This window comes from Orcinus orca, chromosome 21 (assembly GCF_937001465.1).
Source record: "Orcinus orca chromosome 21, mOrcOrc1.1, whole genome shotgun sequence".
Taxonomy (NCBI): Eukaryota; Metazoa; Chordata; class Mammalia; order Artiodactyla; family Delphinidae; genus Orcinus; species Orcinus orca.
Genome location: NC_064579.1, coordinates 35,097,552 through 35,121,922, shown reverse-complemented (window position 1 = coordinate 35,121,922; position 24,371 = coordinate 35,097,552). Strand labels below are relative to the sequence as shown.

The following is a 24,371-nucleotide window of genomic DNA, read 5'->3' as shown; positions in this document are numbered from 1 at the left end:
TTATTTGCCTGATGAAATAAATGAAGGTTCGACCTCCAGTAAATGTTTTGCAAAGAACCAAGTATGTGTTCTTTTCAGAGGCTGGTGTGTCTCCTCCAAGGGTTTAGAAGACATCTTCCCAATAGTCATCCCTATATCTTTTGTTAAAGATGTTTTGAAATGATTTAATATCTGTACCTTCTATACCAAAAATATAAGGAGATATTTCCCCCTGAAATTGACTTTAAAAAAGGAAGTCGGGCTTCCCTGGTGCAGTGGTTAAGAATCTGCCTGCTAATGCAGGGGACACGGGTTCGAGCCCTGGTCTGGGAAGATCCCACATGCCACGGAGCAACTAAGCCCGTGCGCCACAACTACTGAGCCTGCGTGCCACAACTAATGAAGCCCGCGTGCCTTGAGCCTGTGCTCCGCAACAAGGGAAGCCATCGCAATGAGAAGCCCGCGCACCGCAACGAAGAGTAGCCCCCGCTCGCCACAACTAGAGAAAGCCCACGCACGGCAACGAAGACCCAGTGCAGCCAAAAACAAATAAATTAAAAAAAAAAAAAGGAAGTCATATTTTGTACAAAACACCCTCTCATATTGTAGGCTATTGCCTCAAGTTAAAAATTTTGAATAATACAGGACCATTTGGGGAAGCAATGAATTCAAGCAATACTGATTTTAGATGACTGTAGAGATTACCTGACTGTAAAGATTACCTGACAGAATTGGTAAAAAAAAAAAAAGAGTCAGAGAAGCTTAACTCAGACTTAGCAATGAGTCTTAGAGGAATGACCTCACAGTTGCAATTGTCATTGTAAACAGGCCTTTTCAAGATTACATCAAAAAGGAATATGGTGGGAGGGTCCATCATGGAGTTATTGGACATATATACCTACAGACTGAATGAAAAAATGGAAAGTTGAGCTATTACACATATGGGTACACAATTCCCAGTGATGGCATGAGATGCGGATTCAAATGCTGCATCGTGCACGGATTCGGAAAGCTCGGCCTGCTGGCCTTCCACGGCAGTGATGATGATGCCAAAGGGCCTTTAGATGCAAGTGAAGAGCGGGAATTAACGTGTTTTATTAAATGGGAAAGAAAAAAACCGTCATTTCTAGGTTAACAGATTGTTTTAGATATTATGTGATTTTATATACGTATATATCACTAAATAAACACTACACGTAGACATTAGACCATCCCATCGATATCTCTAGGGGTTTATATTTCCACCTTCTCTTTCCTGGTTCATCTTTTAAAATGCGGGTTGCCACTTTCTACCCGGCTGCCAGCGGTATTTTATTTTTTAAAGAGTTTTTTTTTGGTGTGGACTATTTTTAAAGTCTTTATTGAACTTGTTACAATATTGCTTCTGTTTTTTTTTTTTTTTTTTTTTAGCGGTACGCGGGCCTCTCACCGCTGTGGCCTCTCCCGTTGCGGAGCACAGGCTCCGGACATGCAGGCTCAGCGGCCATGGCTCACGGGCCCAGCTGCTCTGCGGCACGTGGGATCTTCCCGGACCGGGGCACGAACCCGCGTCCCCTGCATTGGCAAGCAGACTCTCAACCACTGCGCCACCAGGGAAGCCCCTGCTTCTGTTTTATGTTTTGGTTTTTTGGCCCCAAGGCATGTGGGATCTTAGCTCCCCGACCAGGGATCGAACCCACACCCCCTACATTGGAAGGTGAAGTCTTAACCACTGGACCGCCAGGGAAGCCCCACCAGTAGTATTTTAAACTGGGCCATTGAAAGCTCTGCTTTCGTGTTTACCTTGAACCACGGTGTAGAATGAGTCGATGGAGGACAGGTTTGAAGTGATGCTGACACCTTCTTCTCGGCTGGATGACTCAAGGTCCACTGTGATAGCCTTGTCCATGTCTCCATGGAGGTTTGTGACCACTCCGGTTGGAAACGTCACATTTGTCAGACGACCTTCACTGTCATAGCTGAATAAAAGAGGCATGAACTCGGCATTAAATAGGAAACTGCAAGTTCTTCTTACTCATGAGAGAGTCTGCAGCAACAGTAGCTGCACACATTTGGAAGAATATTTGTCTTTGTGCATGAGCTGTGCAGTGAGGACTTCAAACACGCTTTGAAGTGATCGGAAGCCTGTTGAACACAGAGAAGCCTCACCTGCGAGGGCAAGAGTAAACAGAGCAGCTCCCCTCCCCAGCACGTTATTCTCTCAAGTGTGACCACATTCCTCCTGCACATCTAATTTGCTGTTTCAAAGGGAACATGTTTGCTGATATTAAATTTCTTAGTATTCCTCCATACTTTCTATAAAGTAGATTTAATTCACTGTTATATCCTTTTTGAAAGTTTTACTAACTTATGCCCTCTATGGCAGTGCAATATGGAAAAATATATATATAATTTTGTAAAGCAGTATATGTACATGCATGTAAGTATTTGCATATGTAAAGATATTCCTTTGGTATCCTGAGACATCTTCAACAAATTAATATAATAAGGCCTTTTCTAAAGACTTTATTTCTCAGTGATTGACCTACTTTATAATGGTAAATTGGGACTTAATGTTGGCGGGGTGGAGATAATCTATCTTGTCTATACTCATGTTGTAGGAGTGGGTGATATCTTGAATGATGATTTATCATGTTTACTGAAATGAGATGTAATATTTCCTGACATTTAATGACTATTTGCTTTTTTATGATACCCTCACTTTTTTTTTTTAGCATATAAATATAAGAGGCACCTATAATTTAAGTGTTAGGATATATTTAAAAAGCTATCTTATTATCATAAATATGCATTACAGATACAACATTTTACTAAAAAATTGATTTTGGGGGTGACTTTTCTATTGGTGGCAGCACCAGAGAAAATTTCAAAAATGACAAGGTGGTTTGAAGAAAGGGAAAAAAATGTAAATTCTGGATGGAAAATCAGGGACTTCCTTGGGACAAAAAATATACTTAAGATTGGATTTCATATTAATACTAAGGCTGCTTCATCAAGAAAAGGTCTAAGTGAAATGGAGACCTGAGCCATACCCTGCTTAAAATAAGCCCAGATGCAGAACTAGGAGAGAAAGAGTCTTATTAGCGAAAGACAGAAGCTACCAGAGGAGGAAAAACAGTGAAGAGGACCCTAATAATGGGTGTAAACGTGGGGCAACAAGGGAATAAGGGGTAGAAAAAAGGACTTAAATGATACTTTGGAATAGAAGGAGAGAGGGCTTCTAGATTGTAAAAATTAGCTTTGAAAAATGTGGTTATAGGAATTAGGAGCAGACTCTAGAAGGCCAATGTCATGGCGGAGCTAGGAAGGCAGAAGGGAGGAAGGAGACGGATGTCTGTTCAGGGCCCGTTACTTCAGTGGGGACAGCATCACTCAGATCGTGGGCTTGCCTGACTTGATCTGACAACTCGCCCTGCTGCTTCGCCAGCGGCAGAAACGGGCACTCAGGAGAAAGAGGCGGGCGACGGATGGAGAAAGAGAGAGAGAGAGAGGGAGGGAGAGAGAGAGAGAGAGAGAGAGAGAGAGAGAGAGAGAGAGAGAGAGAAAATGCGCCGTTGAGTGTAATCATTGTTTGGACCCATAAAAGGCAGAGCTGAAGTGAAACAGCAGACTCCCTTCCCTCTCCAGCAACCCAAATGCCCCCAGCAGATTAAGGCATCAGTGAAAGAAACCAAAACTGCTTTTTTGAAGAAATTATTACTCTTGAAACAAACAAGCATAGGTTTATTTATGCAGCAAAGCAGAGTTACAGAATTACTGACCAAACCAGCTTAAAGTGCAATCTTAACCTGGACATAATTCTTGCAGCGCGTTACATTTCTCATAGGATACGATGAAAAATAAGCTATTGTGTTTTAAAGAAATGAACACCCTAAGATAAGTAAGTACTAGGGATGTAATGTACAACGTGATAAATAGAATTAACACTGCTGTCAGTTATATATAAAAGTTGTAAAGAGAGAAAAATCCCAAGAGTTCTCATCACAAGCAAAAAATGTGTATTTTCTCGTTCTTTAATGTTGTATCTATAGGAGATGATGGACGTTCACTAAACTTATTGTGATAATCCTTTCGTGATGTATGGAAGTCCCATCACTATGCTGTACACCTTAAACTTACACAGTGCTGTCTGTCCATTATATCTCAACAACACTGGAAGAAAAAAAGAGAAGCTATAGAAAAATTGAAAAAATAAACTAACATCCTTTGGAATGCTCCTACGTAAAAGGCAGTTCAGTGCTGCACTATGCCCCCAGCCCCTTCCCATTTTACAGGTGGAAAAACGAAAATATGATGTGGTCAGGTGATTTGATCTGGCTCTCTTTGCATCTCACGATGGGGCCATACCTGGAACTTTCATGCACTGGACCCAGGTCCCTTAGCCCTTCTGTAAATCACAGGGCTTGACTTGAAGTGGAGAACGGTAGCTTTATACAGGTGATGCCACCTGCCAGCACTCTGCTGATTCATTCTTGCTGCTGTCACTCACCTGCCCTTTATCGACCCCTTTGCTGGTTTATGTTTTCTAGCTCCGTTCAATCTAAAGCAGGTCTGTCACCTTTCTCCTGCAGAAAGCATTTCTCCAACCTTTGCCTCTGCTCTTTCATTGGCCTACCCCACGTTCCCTGTCCTGCTGGGCAGGCATTTCCTATCACAGGATGCTGAGCACATGGCCATAGAGCATCGGATGCTGCACATTCAGACGCTAACCTATTAGCCTTTGGTTCTTTGGAAAATAAAAGTACGAGCAGCCTTTGTAGGCAGTGCAGTTAGAATGACAGAGGGTTAAGCGGGCATCTTAGTGGCCCAGTTTCACAGTTTAGCCCTGGAAGTCCTCAATTTGTGCCTTCAGACGAGTGGCTGCATCTACGTTAAGGCACTAAAAGGGCTGAAGGGCTCGCACAGGGCCGGCCAGGAAAGCTGCTATTTCGGAAGGGCCCTCAGAGCGTCTACCCCGCCAGTCACCTACCAGTTTCTGAATGAGCTTTGTGGGCTAGTTACGGTGCGAGGGCATTGTGGGTACACAGAGCATCAGAAGTCTGGTGGTCCAGAGTCCCCCCACACCCTGAGGGCAGGTGATGGAGCGATCGTGCTGGGGCAGAGCAGGGAAGGGCCACATCAAGGTGGGGACCTAAGCTGGGCCTTGAAATCGATGCGGATTTATACAGGTGAGTAAGGAAGGCACAGGACACATTCCAGCCAGGAAGACAGCCAGGGAGAGGGTGCAGAGGACTGAGGACGGACGGGCTGTGAGGTCAGGAAGCAGAAGAGCCCACTGAAGCGGAGGGTCCGCGTAGGGTCCCTGATATGGTAGAGGGAGGCTCATCACTGGGGACTGTGACGAAGGTTTTAAAGGGAAGCAAGGCTTTAATTCGGTGTAAAGGAGCCCAGGGGCGGGGCGACACGTCAAGCGGGGAATCCTTCCCAGACTTGCCGATTTCACAAACCAGTACAAAAAATAAAATTGGGGCCCAACAGAGAGTTTTTAAATAAAAACTCCTCACCTCTAACTAGCATCATTTCATAACGAAAGGCCATTTACTCATGCCACAGATAGAAAGGACCTAACTTCAGGGTGAAGGTTCTTGACAAGGACCAGTAAAGCTTTATGAAAATGTTCTCCCCATCATTATTTATTTTTTCCATTTCCCTGTGGATCTGTGAAAACTTCTGCACAGATTCGCATCTATGACAACAGAAATGCAACAAGATGGATGGCAGCCATTAGAATTGCCAGGGGATGCCGGATAAGGGAGGGAGAGAGAACAAGGGGCCAAGATGCCTTTCAGACGTGGCAGGCGATCCCTTCTCTGGCAAAAGCAGAAAAACAACGCAGCAGCCGATGTTCGCCTGTCCTCTGAAAAGCTTTGATCCCGGGTGCTAACAGGGGCCTTCCCATCAAACACACGCCTCTGGACATACTCTCTGCTTCCGCACAGCTTTGCGGCTCTACGGAATGCTGCTTGGCCTCGCTGGTGAACCAGGCCTGCCCAGCTTGTAGATCTGAGACATGGTTTTCTTTTATGAGCTTCTTGAATTTACAGTGCGATAGGCTCCAGGGAATCTGACTAGAACATCAACTTGATGCCCCCCTTTCCACTCATCCGGTCGCAGCCGCACGGCTTCAAGTTCATCGCACAGCACATTCTTCTTTACTCCCGGTTGACCCCTCTTGACAAAGGCCCCTTTTGCTGGAAAAGGCAAATCCCTCAGGCTCCCCACGACCTTTGCGATGCTCTTCACTGATGTTTCTCTGTTTGTTCGTCTTTAATTTTGCGTTTTTTTGCCTAGACTTGCTGTTTTACCCTTTGTGGTATATTTTTAAATCTCTTTTTACGTTTCCTAAACAGTGGGATTATCGACAAATGCCCCGGAAAGCCAGAACCTCAGACCTTCTCAGTTGAAGACGCTGATTCCGTTCTGACGTGAAATTTTCTCTCTCGCTTCCCTTTACAGACAGAAGTTCCCAACTCTTTACTTTTCCTTCACAATGTCTCTCACATATCTTCCCACTCCCACAGCCACCCTAGATTTCAAAAGCTGGTCTTGTCGCCTCTCCCCATACTCACGGCTACCAAATCCATCTTCCGAAGCCGCCCCGAGTACCACGCTTCTCTGCTTAAACATCTTCTAGTGGTTCCTCAACGGAGAGAAACACTGACTGAGACTGTCACCAACCAAGGTCAATAGACTATTGATACCGCAAATGTATTCAGGTAGAAACAAAGTTCTTGAAAACTTTTTTTTTTGGCAAGTGGTCTAAAACATCAGAACAAAACTAATTTATTAGAGTCCTGTCTTCCTTATACACCACGTGTTGGTGAGTTAGACACTTTCCAAAGTGCCTACTAAAGATAAGAAGAATAAGGTAACAATTAACATGTAGTTTGTTGCATTAAAAAATCCGATATACTTATTTCTGTTGTCTGTTAGCTTGTTCTAAGCCTTTTAACTCTTACCCAGAAAAAGTCTTGTTCAAAAGCAAACATTCAATTAAGTTGATACATTACAGCAGAGTCAACTAACATCATTCAGCAAAGGTAACAAGTTTTCTTTAAAACTCAACAGGATTATCTGTTGTCTTCAGTGCTTCCCCATAACATGGCTGCTGCTTTTTTTTTTTTTTGGCCTCCCCGCGCGCCATGCGGGATCTTAGTTCCCCGACCAGGGATTGAACCCGAGCCCCCTGCGGTGGAAGCGCTGAGTCTTAACCGCTGGACCGCCAGGGAAGTCCCATGGCTTCTTTAATCAAATGTTTCATTTCTAAAATTACCTTCTGTTTTTGAGAAAAATCTGTGTCCATGAGAGCAGGGCTTTAGAGAAGAAAGCAAACCAGCGAAGAGAGGCAGCCGTCGCCCTGAGAGGGGCGGCTCTTTTGAGTGGGCTGCCCCGTCCCCCTTGCCTTGCGATTCAGCCCGACGCTGAACTGGTCTCAAAGGTGAGACAAATGTATGTATTTACTCCTAAAATGTTGGCGATGCTCCTCTCCCAGACCTTTATTCTCCTCACCTGTAGAGGAATGGACACCAGCCAGCTAAACGCATGGGTCACCTCTGACTGGTTTCTCTAGTCCAGATCAGCCTGTCTTGAGAAGCTGAGACACCGGGAGGTGTTGGTCTGGATGGGAGCCAGTCATGGCTGGCTCTTCCGCGTCTTCCCCAGGGCCACCCGGAATAAGCTGCTGAGTGGGGCTGCATCCGTGTGCTTTTAGACTTGAGTCCCAGTAAGCATTCCCAGGAAAGACGGAATCAACCTGTCTTTCCCCCACTGTCCCCCCGACACAGAAGGAGAATCTTTTCTCCCATCTATCAGAGTTCCTTTAATCCAATGTCCTTTCACTGTTTAACAGCCTGCAAAACCAAAAAAAAAAAAAAAACCCCCAAACAAAATCCCCCCCCAACCTTGCCATCTGTATGGCAATACTTTTTTCACAGTGCTAACACGTAATAGCTTCTTATCTGTCATTCTGGTAAAGCAGAACAAAATTACCAACCTCATCATAACACAAACATATGCACAAAGCGCTCCTGGGTCTGCAGGCCTGGTGAAGGACGTGCGCAAACGGCAAAACCAGAACAGAACCCGACTTAAGCTTCTCGTGGTGGACTGTCTGGAACCCTAATAGCAACAATGCGATTTGTAACACTCTTATCAAAAGAATTTACGTGTAAGCATTCTGGGAACGAAACTGAGGTTTGTATATTTTAACAGCGATCTCACAGGCAAATCATAATTTCTTTGAATTCAGGAGCAATGTTGTCAGTTAGAAATCCTCAAAAAATCAGGTTCTGAAGAGAAAATGCAAAATGCTTCCATCATCAAGGGAAGTAGAGCAATCAACCAACTCTTAAATCATTGGTTCATCTGGTACTTAGCTGTCTGCTACCTACACATTACCAAAACTAACGGGGAAGATGCAAAACAAGAAAGACAAAAGAAGGTATTATTTTACATGATGTTTGTGTCCAGGGCTAAGAGGATCCTGATGAGAACGGGTGGAACTGCAAGGGTGGGAGCGGAAAGAGGGGTTAACACACACTTACATTTCTCTGCTGCTGTCGCATTTTATTCAGAGGTCTTGCGATGGGGCAAAATTCTGGCCATTGCTTTGCTTCAAAAACCCAGAAAGGGCAGTGGCCTACAGTCAAGCCACTATCCTGTTTGGCAACACCCAGATAACATGAGTTCAGAAGACCACAGACACCCAGACAACATGAGTTCAGAAGACCACAGACACCCAGACAACATGAGTTCAGAAGACCACAGACACCCAGATAACATGAGTTCAGAAGACCACAGACACCCAGACAACATGAGTTCAGAAGACCACAGACACCCAGACAACATGAGTTCAGAAGACCACAGACACCCAGACAACATGAGTTCAGAAGACCACAGACACCCAGACAACGTGAGTTCAGAAGACCACAGACACCCAGACAACGTGAGTTCAGAAGACCACAGACACCCAGACAACGTGAGTTCAGAAGACCACAGACACCCAGACAACGTGAGTTCAGAAGACCACAGACACCCAGATAACGTGAGTTCAGAAGACCACAGACACCCAGATAACGTGAGTTCAGAAGACCACAGACACCCAGACAACGTGAGTTCAGAAGACCACAGACACCCAGATAACGTGAGTTCAGAAGACCACAGACACCCAGATAACGTGAGTTCAGAAGACCACAGACACCCAGACAACGTGAGTTCAGAAGACCACAGACACCCAGACAACGTGAGTTCAGAAGACCACAGACACCCAGACAACGTGAGTTCAGAAGACCACAGACACCCAGACAACGTGAGTTCAGAAGACCACAGACACCCAGACAACACGAGTTCAGAAGACCACAGACACCCAGACAACACGAGTTCAGAAGACCACAGACACCCAGACAACACGAGTTCAGAAGACCACAGACACCCAGACAACATGAGTTCGGAAGACCACAGACAAAGGCAGATCTTTGCTTTCTCGCCTCTGGTCCTGCCCTTACTTTGAACATCGAGCCTAGTGACAGATGGTCGTGGATAGGACATTTTTCATTATTTTCGATATTTTTCAAAGATCGAATTCAAGAAAAGTGGCCCAATGCCTCTTTCCTTCCGTGGTCATCACCGTATCAGGGAGAGCTGATGAAGTGATAATGACCAGTGCTGAAATTCACAGGCCTTGAGACAAAGGGATCCGAGTCGGGACATTCCAGAATTAGTTCCCTTGTGGTTTGAAAGACTGTGGGTGAGCCCTCATTAAGACAGGATCTTATTCAAACCATTTAGAAAATGTTTATTGACTACGGAGGGTTGAAACGAGTGGGACACGTCTTATTTGTTTAGATAACAGGTCTTGGCCAGGCCTTGAAATGTAGACTTGCTGGAGAGGGGATGTCAGGGAAATTTTTGTTCCAAAGAATCTGTCAGACGGAACTGTGCATGCCCTCGTCCTCCCTGACTGATTCCATGGGGCCCGGGAGCGCTCAGGGGACAAACCCATCCTTCTCCGGAGCACTCCTCTTTGTATCCTGGCCACTCACTGAGACCCACCCAGGAAATGGCTGTGCAGTGAGTGAGGACAAGGTGGATTTGAAAGACTTATGGTAAAGCTGGAAAGGTTAAAGTAAAAGTACGAAGCCCATTTGGAAAGAGAAATGTTATTATTGTAAGTTGCTATGGCTACCAGCGGCATAATAGATACCAGGTTTGGCTGAAACACCACACTATTTTAGCAAAAGAAATCTGGTAACTTCTTAAATGTTGTTTCTTTTGGAATCAGCCTTGACAGGGACCTAGGAAAAGTTGGGGAGAAATGGCAGAATCACACATTTTCTTAGAGCAGGCAAGAATTTTTAATTACTAAGAAGCCTTGCATTTCGCAGGTGAGGGCACAGAATTTTAGAGGGGCGCCATGCCTTGCGCAGACTCACAGGTGGAGTAAGTGACAAAGTCAGGCTGGAGCCCAGGTTCTCAGTTTCCAAACCGAATGCCTTTTCCCAATCAGCTTACGCTGCTTCTCAGAAAAGACGGCAAATAGAGAACAGAGAGAAAGAGGCATCAAGGAACGAATGGGACGTCAATGATTTGGAAATAAGGAAGGACTGGGAGGAAAAACAATAGATGTAGTGGGTAGACTGGGAATCTAAGATGAACAACACAGACTAAAACGCTGTCTGTTCACAAGCTTTATGAGAGAAAGTGGATATCGTGCAAAGTGTGAGGATGGAGGGAAAGCAGAGGGATGGTCAGACGCAGGCAGTTAAGGAACAAGAGGGAGCAAAGAGGGGACAAATACAGAAGGGGAGGTAACACACAAGGCGAGGCCCAGATCTGATGGCATCAATAATCGGGGGATGGCGTCCAGTAGCAGAAAAGGCGACCCTGAAGTGTGAACACTCGTACTGTCTCCGTTGTTGAGCCATAGGAAACCCTAGTCTGTAATATTCACACGTTTTCCCCCCAGCTAGATCTCATTCACACTTGGGGCTCAGCTCTTTCCATGGGCCCCATGCCCACGTCTCTAGAACTGACTTGCCCTGAGTTCTCACTGGCTGTTTCTGAACACATGCTGGGCTGGAATGGACTACGGTCCCCTCAAAGCCATAGTTTCCAAATCAGAGCTCATCTGTTTCTACCAACCTGCGTCCTCCCTGTATTTCCTGCCCACTTGGTTGCTAGGTCAGCAGATTCTCTTTTCCCGCCCCTCTTGCGTTCAGTCACCATGTTATATTTCATTTCCTAATGACGAACCACCTCCTTCTCTGTAATTTCAGTGCCCGTCTGTGGGTCAGGCCTTCACCTCCCAACTGGATTTACTGTCTCCTAACTCCTCTCTCCCCCTTTTCTCAGCCTCCTACTTTTCTACATTCAATCCATCCTTATATTGTCCCCAGATGGACCACGTTGCCTTCCTGGTAATCTCCTTCATGGGAAGCCTGTCCTCCCAGGATCACCAGGTGGTCAGGTTAAGCCCTGCTTGATCGAAACTGTGATCTCCACCTACTTTCTTTTTCCTACTTTCACACATGCTCTACGCTCTTGTCATTCTGAGCTGCACATTCTTTCTAAAACCTACCACGCTCTGCCTCCCAAGGAAATGCTCTCCTCTGGCCTGGACACCCCGCCTCGGCTTGCTCACCTTGCTTCGTACCTTTAGGGCTCTCACTAAGAACCTCAGATTATATATGGAATCTAAAAAAAAAAATGGTTCTCATGAACCTAGGGGCAGGACAGGAATAAAGACGCAGACGTAGGGCTTCCCTGGAATCAGGGATGATGATTTCCCCAATCATCTTATCTCCTTCCTAGGTCATCTCCCCCAACCCTGGGATGGAGTCCAGAAGAGAACAGAGTCCACGTTAGCTGTGCTTTGACACCTCAAGATATCCTGAAGCCAGGATCCTGGAACACAGGCAAGGGGCTTCTTCTGGGAGTCTAGGAGTTAGGGTAGCCTGGAGGGAGGGATGCTGAGGCTGCTTTTATTTTGATATCATAGGAATCAGTCAGAGATGCCGGACAGTCTCTGGAAAATACCCAACTGTCCATCTTCAGTTCTGTGATTATAAAATAATAAAGTTCCCTTTCACCGGTTGTCACCGTGTAGATTTCTTGCCCTGTTATCAGACAACCCTTTAAAATGGCTGGTGTATATAACTTGGTCTTAGAGTAAGTAAATCATCTGATAATCACTGTGTAAGGGAAGTTGCTGACACACCCAGATATGATGCTATCAGGTCATCTAACTTAAAACTAGATTGCAGAAGAAAATTGGATTAAATCAAGCATTAGTAAAAGCATTGCCTTAGTAGCGTTCAGGTTAGTGTTTGAAATGTACAAAAATGTACAATTATTCAACTGGCTACACACTTTTTTTTTACTGATGTCCCTGGGACTATACATTCTGGTTACAAACTTAAAGCAAAATTATTACACAATTAAACAAAACAGCAAAAATGGAAATCAACCACAGCATTTTCCCATGAATTTAAGTGATCTGCTGATAAAATCTCTTAAAATCATCCTTAATGCAGCAAATTTTTTCTTCCATGAGGAAAGAAAGAGAAAAAGGAAAATAAAGGAGAGGAATTGGGCATCAGTTTTAGAAATGTATTTGTAAAATGGGTTGCTTTGTTTTTAATGCAATTTTGGGCAGAAATAGCAATGAAACGTGGTTTCAGCGTTTGAATTTTTAGGGTTTGATGTCAGATGCCTACCAAGGGAAAGGTTATCTTCTCAGTTTTGTCCCATGGAAGATGCCTCTGTGATTTTTCTAACATCATGAGCTATTATAGTCACACACACACATCAAGAGAACACAGCCTGGCACAGATGTCCAGCTATTTAGACATGATTCAGTGTCAAGGGGACCGGACGCATCTTTCCCGACCGGGAATAACCACCACTGAGTTCTCCTAGGTTACCTGCGCTTTTTGCTCACTGCTCTGGATCTGAAGCCCAGTTACGCCTTACGCTGCCTCTCTCTCCTTCTCTGAGATGCCCTTTTCCATCTTCTCCCCAGACGATCGGAACTGATGTCAGTGGCAGCTGTGGATCTGTCGTGGGCTCGGGGTTACGTTCATTATAAAGAAATGGTTAAGAAGCTCGTTCTGAAATTGCTCAGCTTGAATGAGGGACAGTAAAGCACCCAAATGAGAAGCTGGAGACCCATATACACCTACGTGAATGTGTAAGAGCTGAAACTCATTTATTTGCTCCGTGAATCTGAATAGAGCTCACGAAAGACCACAGTCAGCCCCGTGCATCTAAAGCCCCAAATATTCCAAGTCCCAAGATAGAAAACTGTCACCGCCCGGCTGTGTGCACGTACACGTCAGCCAGAACTCAGAGGTGTTTTTTCCATGCTGTCTTCTCTAAGCAGACAGAAGAGCCTCTAGATGTGCCCGCACGGTTTGTAGCTTACGGGGTTAGCAAGCAGAGAACTGTGAAATGCCGTTAGTCATTAAATACTTGACTCAACTGCCCAGTTCAATACACTGGGTTTGCTTTTGTGTGCATTCAAGTGAAGAACTGAGGTTTCGCTCTGGCTATGAACTTTTTAAATAATAGATTTCTAGCAAGTAAGATCTTTTGGGTCTCCCTGGAATTACTCTAGCTAAGGAATTATAACGTGTGATAATTGTTTGAAAATGGTATGAAGACCAGCACAAAATACTCCCTAATACTAAGTGAAGGGGGTAAGTAGGCTCATCACAGGGTCCTCAGACAAGGGGACACCAGAGCCAGATGGACATCCTTTCTACCGCCCAGCAACTCAAAGGAAGAGGAGGTCTGAGGCAAGATGGCTTATTCAATTAGCAACAAATAATTATTCCGCTCGTGAAACATATTAGTCTAACTCAGGGATTTCAGAGCTGAGTTATAAACTACCTGACACCTGTCTTCCTATCACACCGTCTGTAGCATGTCTAAGAACACTGGCCACTTCCCTAACAAATCACAATAGGGACACAAAAATCACAAGTAACACGGAGAGAAATTGCTGTGCCAAGACGGCATCTCTAGTTTCTGAAATGAAGGTTTCTTGTGCTTTGCAAACTACCAGTGAACCCGAAAGTCACCCTATTTTGTTGGTGACTGATGAGAATCTCAAGTTGAGAGTCGGGTTTCCTTTTCCTAGAGCCATTCTTCCTGTTACCAGGGGCAACAGTATACTTAAACTGTATTTGCATGGGAAATGTTTTCTGTCTTTAACTCTTTAATCCCAACATTTCAGAAGAAAGTGCTACCAGTATGAAGTTTTAATTTTCGTTAATTATTGTAATAACAAGGTCAACTGAGGAAGTCCTTACTTTATAAAGCAAAAGAGAGTAAATGTGTAATAGTAGGTAAATATATTTCAAAAAATCAACAACAAAAACGAGAAGTGTTAATATTTTCAGCATTAACTCTTGCTACGGAAAAGTCTGAACTGTTTCAGAAGGCAAACATTCACATGATACTCTCCCAACGGAGGCAGCTCTAGGTTTCATCAGACTCTTCTCTATAAATAACCGTTCACCTGACCACAGGTGAACTCCTCTACTCCTTCATTCAACAAATAGCTGTTGGGAGCATTCTACGTGCACTGCAAGCTCCCAGGAGCCGTGGGAGCTACAGAGATAATAGCACAGCTTGCATTTTAGAAAATACTTTCACATTTCATTCTGTACGTTCTGTGACACACATGTCGCAAGACTGTGACGTGCTGATGGTAAATGAAAGTTTGCACTAAGAAAAAAAGAAGTGAAATTAAAACATGTAAGGTAAACAATTTCAGCTAATTCTCTTTTAAAATTTCTTTGGTAGAAACCGCAGCGACTGCACTTTTTATTGGTAGGCAATTTATTGATCCCAGGTCTTCTCCCATCTGTTTCTATCCGATAAAGCTTTAATCTCAAGGCTTTTTAGACACTAGGCTAGCTAGAAAGCTGGACACATACAAATGGGAATTTGGGCTGAAAAGTTTAATCTTTCTTTGCAAGGTAGTTGTACGTAGATAGATACAGCATGTAACAGATCTAGGAACTACTGTCACAAAAGTCATAGAAAACAGGTGTTTTTCAACTGTGAAGTGTGTTTTTTTTCCCCCATAATCTCCTTGTGGTTTTGGTAAAACTGTGACCATTGTCAAACCTCTCACATCCCTTCTTTACGAAAGTACCAAGTACCCTTAAAAGGTCTAAATTAGACATGTAGTACTATAAGAACGTGAGGGGAAATATTACAGACATGTACTAGGATTCTGGGAGTCTGCCAGCTCGCTAGTAACGACAAACACCAAGGAAGCTTGACAGGGATTCAGAGTCCCCTCTGGCTCTTCTAGAACCTTCACATCCAGTCTCATATATCCGAGTCAGCACAGAATAAGCAGAAACTGTTGTTGTCAAGGCTCTGACGAGTAGAGGTGGGGGGTTGAGTGTGTCCATCAACAATCTCAGACTTACACAGACAGAAAGGGGCCACTCTGTCAGAATCCAGAGGGTGCTTTCGGAGGGGCTGCCTGACGATGACACTCCTTCACGCACTTACTTTTGAACGTGTTTTAATGTTTCTCACCCTTAGAAAGGGTGGACCCTTGCTCATTCACAGCTAAATTATAAGAATGTACAGAAAGAAAAAAATGATCAAAAAAAATGATCATTTGTCATTCTGATATGATGATTCTGAATTACTTAGGTTAAATGCTCTATTTTTTTTCCCTGTCTTGTACAGTAATACACTGTTTTGCAAAGTGCATAAATGTCTCTTGGAAATTTTTAAATCATGTCTTTGCTGCAGACATCTAAAGGAAAATTAACAAAAACACTTTTTTGAAAGCAATATTTCTGTTTCTTTGATTAGAAAAGCTGTTTCTCAAGTGCTGTAAACTACTATATTCTTAAGTTATAGCAAACACATGTTTATATGCGTGTGTGTATATAATTATGATGTTTATATTTGGTGGAATACTTCAATAATGCTTTTTGGAATAGTTGCCTTTATTGTAATTTATCTAGATGTAAGACTTAACAGATATACTTTAAATATGATGTGTAATGGGTCTGTATTAGTGCAAATATCATTGTGATTTATTTTAATTAATTAAAAACTTTCATTCTTGCAAACAGTGCTTGCCCATTACATTCACAAGACAGGTTTGCAAACTCAGCCTCTACCTCAGCAGTCATGTTGATTCTTCACTAAGTCTGAAATTCTTGGAGAGTGTTTAGTACTAGAGAAATGTGTCTTCTTTGTGTACCATAATATTAAAAAAGTAAAAATCCCAAATTTGTTTATACTATCCCACATCAACTCCACCAATGGAGTATATCCATTTCTCATTGTAGGTCATTAGTGAACCCGTATACGTGTTGCAGAAGTCCATGCGTCAGTAGTAACCCACATGACGAACTTCTGTGCATTGTCAATTCCCGGGAACAAATAAGAACACATTCAAACATGGCTCACAGAGCAGAGCTTGAGTCCTAGACTGTACTAAAACCTTATTTCTCTATTTTCGCCCCTGCTTTTAAACCGAAACCCTACAAATGCCACCATCATTTCCTGAAGATCTTATAATCAGAGCAGCTCTCCTGCCCAGTCTCATCTGATGGGAGCATTTTTACTGTACTCTTTTTTCACCTCTTTGGCAACAGAGCCTGCTATCACTTTGAAAGGAAGTGCTTGCCATTAACTTCCTATTTATTCCTTTCCTATTGTGATCCTAAAATGAGCAAAAGGAATGCTAAGAACAGAATTTTAATGTAATTCAATTGCAAAGGTTTGTTCCGCTGACAAAATCATGCTGCTGGGTAACATTCATTTTATGAAAAGGGAATCTGTGAAAAAAAGAAAAGCAATCCAAGGTACAGGAGAACTAAGCCTAATGTGTAAGTTCTATTCCAGGAAAGTTGTATGGAAAATATTTGTATATTGGATCATTTTTTTCTACTGACTCTTCTCATAATTTTGGAGCTGTGTTCCTACAGAAAGTACATTTGCTTCTGCATTTCATTGAGAACGTCCCACTAAGGAACTCAATATTCATTTCCAGGAGTATTTTGCATTGGTCAGCATGCCGTCTCTGCACATCTAATTTCCCCGTATGATTTGTGCAATGTTAGTGGAATGAACAAGTATGGAAAGTGATTTTACATAGTCACAAAATGTGACTGTTCAAAGAGCACGTTGCCTGGGCCACTCCTCCACAAATTTAGTAGAATACCCCAGCGGGACGCTCCTTCTACGTTTTCATATGCTTTCAGAGTGACCAGCTATTTCATTTGCATTTAGTGGTAAGGTCCTTATAGGTGGAGTTCAGACTCTCCAATCACTGATGATAAAAAGTGAAGCCCTTCTATCTGTGGTGCTGATGGGTTCAGCCAAGTTCATTGTAAATGTTTTTAAAGTTTCCCTTCAGTGACAGCTCCCAAAACAGTCAGCTTTAGCACACGGGCAAATATAAACCCCAAAAGCTTTTGCCTAAAGCCAAGGCTGCAGTATGTTTCCCCAAAAGTTTGCTGCTAATATATTAGGTCTGTATGAAGTAAAATATTAAATTAATCTTTAAGCAGAGGTAGATTGACCTCGATGGTAATGAAACTTAAGCTTCAGGGCTCCCCACCTGCCTGGGTCCCTTCCAAGGCCCTGAGTCTAATTTTGTCTTTTTTTTTTTTTCAGAAAAAGGGATCCCCAAATTACAGAAGCTCCAGGCCCCCCAAAAAGCTGAATCCCACTTGCCCTTAAGATTGTACTATTATTATCCACACTACTGTACATAAAATAGATAAACAACAAGGACCTACTGTATAGCACAGGGAACTATATTCGATATCTTGTAATAACTTATAATGGAAAAGAACCTGAAAAAGAAGTATATATATATATATGTATAACTGAATCATTTTGCTGTACACCTGAAACTAACAAAACATTGTAAACCAACTATACTTCAATAAAAACGAACAAATAAACAGAAAAAGGATTATACTGTTATTATTTTAGATTACATTATTATATCACAGTATTTTATAATCAGAGTAGAATTTTGATTTACTTACTCAAAAAATGTTGTCCATCCAGTTTCATCGCTTTTAGTGGCTAAAAGGCCGCTGTTGCCATGGTAAGTAAACAAAACTAATTCCAGTCCTTGAGCGGTCATGCTTTTCAAACATCCATTTGTTCCTATGGTCAACCATATCACTTGGTTATCAGGAGACACCACTCGAACTGGCATCCGATTTGGGTCCCGTCTAATCCTAAGGGTATTGCCGTTACTGTCGGTCACAGCAGTAATATCATTGTCATTGCTGTAGCTAAAATTGTACAGATAATCGCCAGTGACTAAACTCACAGTATACTGGTGAGTGCCATTGACGTCAAAGATATAGAGTTCTTGATCAGTTGGAGAGGCAACTTCATAGAAGTTCATAGAGTTAAGTAAAGGCTTGTTCTTTGACACAGCCCGGATCCGAATGTTTCCTAGGTCTGCAATGTACAGGGTACCATCCGGAGAGGCGGCAAGGGAGGACGGAGCGCTCAGTTTGGCATCTTTGGCATAGCCATCTCCGCTCTGGTAGCAGTCACAATTGGCATCGTTTTTGCAGTCACACTCTGACGGTATCCCAGCAACCAGGGAGATCTCCCCATCTGTGGTGACTTGCCTTATCCGGTTAATTTTCTTTTCGTCGGTTTCAGTGATGTACAGGACCCCACTGTAGGACACAGCAATGGCAGTAGCCGACTCCAGGGTCGTCTGAACTGCGTGCTTGCCCACAGAATATTCCACTCCTGGCACCTGGCAATGCATGGGCCGCCCAGCAGCAATGCGCACTTGACGATTTTCAGTGATCTGTAAAACTACATTATTATCCAGGACATAAATGGAGTTATCCATAGGGTTAATGGCTAGGTCAGTGGGCCATTCCAGACGTACCTGCATAAAAAAGAAATGGTCTGGTTACTCAGTTACTGAGCTGCTGTTAATTTGCCAGAAGAGTAAATTAGAAATTTACTGGGGAAATCTGGGGAAATTACCATTGATTTGGTAAACTGTTTAAAAATTGTTTTTAAAATAGATACAGTGAAATAAACTTAAAAGGTTTTGAGTGGAGACAAATGTAGGAAATAAAATTTTATTTAAAAATGCAGCTCATTGAAAGATTTGCAAGTTCTAGCCAAATAGCAAATGAATCATAAGTAGTGAGTTAACACATATCAATGAGATGTGAACATACTTGTTCTTTTTAGCAGTAACAATCACCCAGTGCGGGGCTTTCTAGGTTATGAATACATTAGTGTTCCCTTGTGTTTTTAATCAGGCCAATAGTAAAGTTTCTAATTCTAAATATAAGTCCCTGAGGACTAATCCTAGTGGGTTCCCTCTACTACTTAAGGACCTCACGCAATCAAAAGATTAGAGATTTAAGCTGTTTCGTTCTTTTTGGGATACCTGCGTGCTGCTACTTTACTGGTATTTTACTACAAATGATTAGCACTTCTTAGTGATAACTGTTCCGTATCTCACTGAATTCTTCAAGTGCAGAGCTGGAGAAGAAGATAACTTTTCATTAGCTCCTGAGACACATTCTAGTGGAACGGCTTTACCACAACGACTGATGCCCATGCCACGCGCGGTTTAACACAGTGTCATCATAGCATACTGACACAGGAAATCAAGTCACTTAGAAGAAAAACAGACAATTGGGCGTAATGTTTTCACTACCTGGCTGATGTGCATGCTCGTGTCACAAGTTAAAGGTCTGGCTGAAGTCAGATCGTTAGAGCCTAGGAGAGTTGATATGATTCCATTCTGATCAACTTTTCTGATCATGGTTCCATCAACAAAGTAGATTAATCCATTTTTATCAATCGCCATTCCTGTATCCAAGAGAAGTAACAGTTATTAATCTTTCAAAAGTGATTAATTTTAATTAAATGTTCAGGCCCATCACGAAACTCAACATTTAACCCCAGTGATAACATGGGCAGTAGACAGCAAGTTAAGACTGCAGGTTGTAAACACATTAGGAAAAACCCAACATAGGCATTCATGTTACGTATAAGTGTAAAATGTAATAAAGAACTGAAATTTGTAAAAATCTGTCCTTCGTGTGTGAATCATATAGGTAGTGCCTGTGTTTTAAATATAAAGACTGTACAGTGTTGTCATCTATAAATTATAGAAACAGGTCCTATTCTGTTACACTGAACTTTATATTCTAACAAAAACACATCTTAGCCAAGGTTAGTGTTTTATTGACCTTGTTACAATGAAATTTGCTAGTATGAATAACTCAGCACAACAAATACTTTTCTTCCAGTCCTTGTTCACATAATAGTATCTAGCTATAATGAAAAAAAAAAAACCCCAAAAAACACAAAGCCTCAAACCAAAAAACACTGTAATAAATGGCATAAAACATGAGCAAGGAGTCAGTCCTGACTGGTTTAAAAGCTAGAAACCTTCATCACATAGAATTTTAGCCCTTGTTACCTCCAGAAATTCCTCACAGCAAGCATTTTTTCCCATGGCATAGAAACTGAAGTTTAATAGCTCCAAACTGAGTGAGAGCTAATAGGGTTGGCTTAGTGATGGCTTTTTTTTTTTGTGGTACGCGGGCCTCTCACTGTTGCGGCCTCTCCCGTTGCGGAGCACAGGCTCCGGACGCGCAGGCTCCGCGGCACGTGGGATCTTCCCGGAACGGGACACGAACCCGGGTCCCCTGCACCGGCAGGCGGGCTCTCAACCACTGCGCCACCAGGGAAGCCGAGTGATGGCTTTTAAGGAGGCCTGGGACTCATTCATGACAAAGAAATTCCAGGACAATGGGAAAAAAAAAAAGAATTCAGATACTTCCTTGAAGTTGAACAGGATGCGACCTGAATGATACTGGGTAGTTGCTTGATTCTTTCAAAAGTTGAAAAAAAATGGTACGATAAAAAATGCCAAGAACCTAATATTTACTGTAAAATCAACTTAGGATTCTAGCAGTTTCACACTAAGTAGCTTTTAAAAGATGTGAAACAGCCTTTTCCAGAACACAGCTGAGGGTAAAATATTAGACGCAGCATGAAACACAATCAGGCACTAACTGGATTTTCCACATTTTTTTTTTTTAATAAAAAGAAATCCTCAAATTGATAAATGCCAGTACCTTTGGGACTCATGAGTGTGGCTTCCACAGCCTTCCCTCCATCCCCACATCTGGCTTCATCAAAAGGAAGGCACTGTTCTCCTGTCCCTGCAACCACTTCAGCATTTTTAGTCAAGTCTTTTGCACCCGTGAGTGACTTCGGGCGATAAATCCTGCGAGTGTTAGTGTCAGAAACATACAAATCCCCTGAGACTGGATCAGTTGCAAGGTAGTATCTATGAGCTGGGCTGCTGCTGTAAAGAAAGATGATACATAAACATCACAAAGAAAGTTACTCCTAAAACACAGAAATTGAAAGCAAAATAAAAGTTGATGAGAAACTAATTATAAACCGAGACCCTCCCCCCGCCCCCCCCCGGATCAACGGGTGGAAGAATTGGTGGCAACCTCTAATGTGACTGCTTTCCTTCCTTGTCTGTTGCCGAGGATTTAACAATTTAGGAAACGGCCATCTTAAAAATAATCACCTTTACAAGGCAACATGCTTCCAGCCTGAAACAAAGAAGCAAGTTCTCGGAATCTTTTTGGTTCAATTCAAAGCCATTAACATACAGCCTTTGAGTGATAGGCTTCAAGTTTATTCCAGGGGACAGGTGTCTCTACCAAACTCACCAGTGAAGTATTAACGTACTAGTGATTTTACTTGCATCTCACGGTAGGGAAATCTCCTGTCTTCTCTTGCAATCAAACCAAAACCACCTGGCTCCAAAAAAATTACTTTTTTTGAAAGAAAAAAAAAAGTAGTGCTGTGTCTGTCTGGGTTGCTCTACTGGAATCCAGAAAGGTAATCTGACGCAGTGACAACGTCTGTTCTGAGCTATGGGGTTAAATACTAAAATGAGGCCATTCAAGAGAAGGAGGCAGTCTTAGTGGCCTAACGCACTGAGTCAGAATGCTGGGTTCATCACTTCCATTTTTAAAATTTGCAAATTAAGCTGCTCTAAAACATGTCTATGAATTTGGTGACATACACACATTTGTTCACAATACAGAGTACCTCAATTTTATAAATCTAAATTAGTGCAAATGTAAAATATGTTATGTCCTGTTACCTGTAAAAACGGTTAAGACCAACATTAGCAAGGAATGGACAAATTATGACATATAGTTGAAATTGCAAGGTAATCCCCTTACATATACTCAACACCACATTCTTGGAATTAATGTAATTTTTGTATTGTGTGCAAATATTGCCTTCTGAAAAAAAGAAATTCTAAAAAGAGTTTAAATGATTTGGTACCTTGACAAAGATGTCAACAGGCAGGAATCTCGGAGATTCCACAAGTCATTCGATGACAAAATTGGTTTTACTGATTTTATTCTCATTCTCTTTCTCTCTCCACACACACACACTTACAGGCTTGTTTCCATTTATTTTATATGTAGATATTTAAAATATGTAGTATAAATCTAACTACATGAAAATATGTATCCTGAGTAATGGTTTAGTAGTTTTCTCATTACTAGTTAGGTTCTAATGAAGCAGTTCTCACTACTTAATGCTCTTCTTTTTAAGTGGTGAGCACGTGCACTTGACTCTGCTGTGATATTCTGCTGTGAAAGGCTCTGCTGTGAAAGGCTCTAGTGTTCACTGGTGTTTCTCGCATTGGTAGAGGGGACAGCTGGCCACACATGGGGTCTGTAGAGGCCTCTGGGGCTCTAGAAAGCTCTGTGGCGGTGATGTTGGTAGACAAACACCCAGACCCACAAAGGCTTGAACGCCTTCAGATTCTCCTTTCCAGCCTTTAATATCTTTTAGTGACAAGAAACAGGTTAGAGCAAGAGGTCTTGAGTGTGTAAATATGAGGGAAAAGGGTGAAAAGTGATATGAAGAACTCATAAAGAGATGCAAAAAGCCATCTGACATAAAAGCCCTTCAGAACTACTGGGTTAGAGCTGATGATCAACTTGCCATGCTCAGTGTTATTGTATCATGTTTATAAGTTGATGCCTGAGATTTAATTTTATTTAATTTTTATTTTTAAATTAAAAAAAGTTATTTATTTGTTTTTGGCTGCATCGGGTCTTAGTTGCAGGATCTTTCATAGCAGCCCGTGGGCTCTTTGTTGAGGTGCGGCGGGCTTAGCTGCCCCACGGCATGTGGGATTTTAGCTCCCTGAACAGGGATCGAACCCGTGCCCCCTGCACTGGGAGCGCCGAGCTTTAACCACTGGACCGCCAGGGAAGTCCCGATGCCTGAAGTTTTAAATGCAACGAGACATATGGTGTTCCTTAGTGCGGTAGTTTATTACTCTGTAATGAAGTGAAAAGTTACATATCAGTATAACATTCAGAGCAATTTTATAGAGGCTTTTCCCCCCCTATAATCAGTCTGATATCGACAGAGCTGATCTTCCAGGTATATATATATAGCTGGTGACACAGCTGCAACTCAGTCAAGCTGGGTCTATTTTGGAATACATGACATTGGAGAGATTCTTTAGTCTTTCCTATCTCCTGATTACATACTAATTATTGTACGGTTGGTTGTAAATATACATACATACATTTTATTTTCTTGCCAGTTGTATAGCTATGAGCATGACCTTTGGACCAGATTGCCTAGGTCTGAACACTAGCTGCATCACTAACTGTGTGACCTTGAGCAAGAAAGCTAACGTATCTTTGCCTCAGATTCCTTATCTGTAAAGGTGATAATAATGCAGATTTCATAGGACGCTGAGAGGGTTACATGAACTAGTACAAGTACAATCCTTAGAACAGTGCCTGCCACACAGTATGTACTCAGTAAGTATTAGCTGGGCTTCCCCGGTGGCGCAGTGGTTAAGAATCCGCCTGCTAGTGCAGGGGACACGGGTTCGAGCCCTGGTCCGGGAAGATTCCACATGCCGTGGAGCAACTAAGCCCGTGCACCACAACTACTGAGCCTGCACTCTAGAACCCGCGAGCCACAACTACTGAGCCCACGTGCCACAACTACTGAAGCCCGTGTGCCTAGAGCCTGTGCTCCGCAACAAGAGAAGCCACTGCAATGAGAAGCCCGTGCACCGCAACAAAGAGTAGCCCCCCTGCTTGCCACAACTAGAGAAAGCCCGCGCATAGCAGCCAACACAGCCAAAAATAAATAAATAAAATAAATTTATAAATAATAAATTTAAAAAAATTTTAAATGCTTAAAAAAAATAAGCGTTAGCTATTCTTTTTTTTTTTTTTTGCGGTACGCGGGCCTCTCACTGCTGTGGCCTCTCCCGTTGCAGAGCACAGGCTCCAGACACGCAGGCTCAGCGGCCATGGCTC

At 42.7% G+C, this 24,371-nt stretch overlaps 1 protein-coding gene across 2 annotated transcripts in view; it reads right to left on the bottom strand.

The window, feature by feature from the left end:
• LOC101287263 (teneurin-3) overlaps window positions 1–24,371 on the bottom strand; it is a 188,336-nt gene that overhangs the window by 23,746 nt on the left and 140,219 nt on the right. For both annotated transcript variants that reach the window (XM_049704146.1, XM_033407828.2), the window contains 4 exons: window positions 21,114–21,346; window positions 19,682–19,836; window positions 18,018–18,892; window positions 1,762–1,937 (listed from right to left, as the gene is read on the bottom strand). In XM_049704146.1, coding sequence (XP_049560103.1) covers window positions 1,762–1,937; window positions 18,018–18,892; window positions 19,682–19,836; window positions 21,114–21,346 — 1,439 coding nt within the window. The remainder of the gene's footprint in view (window positions 1–1,761; window positions 1,938–18,017; window positions 18,893–19,681; window positions 19,837–21,113; window positions 21,347–24,371) is intronic.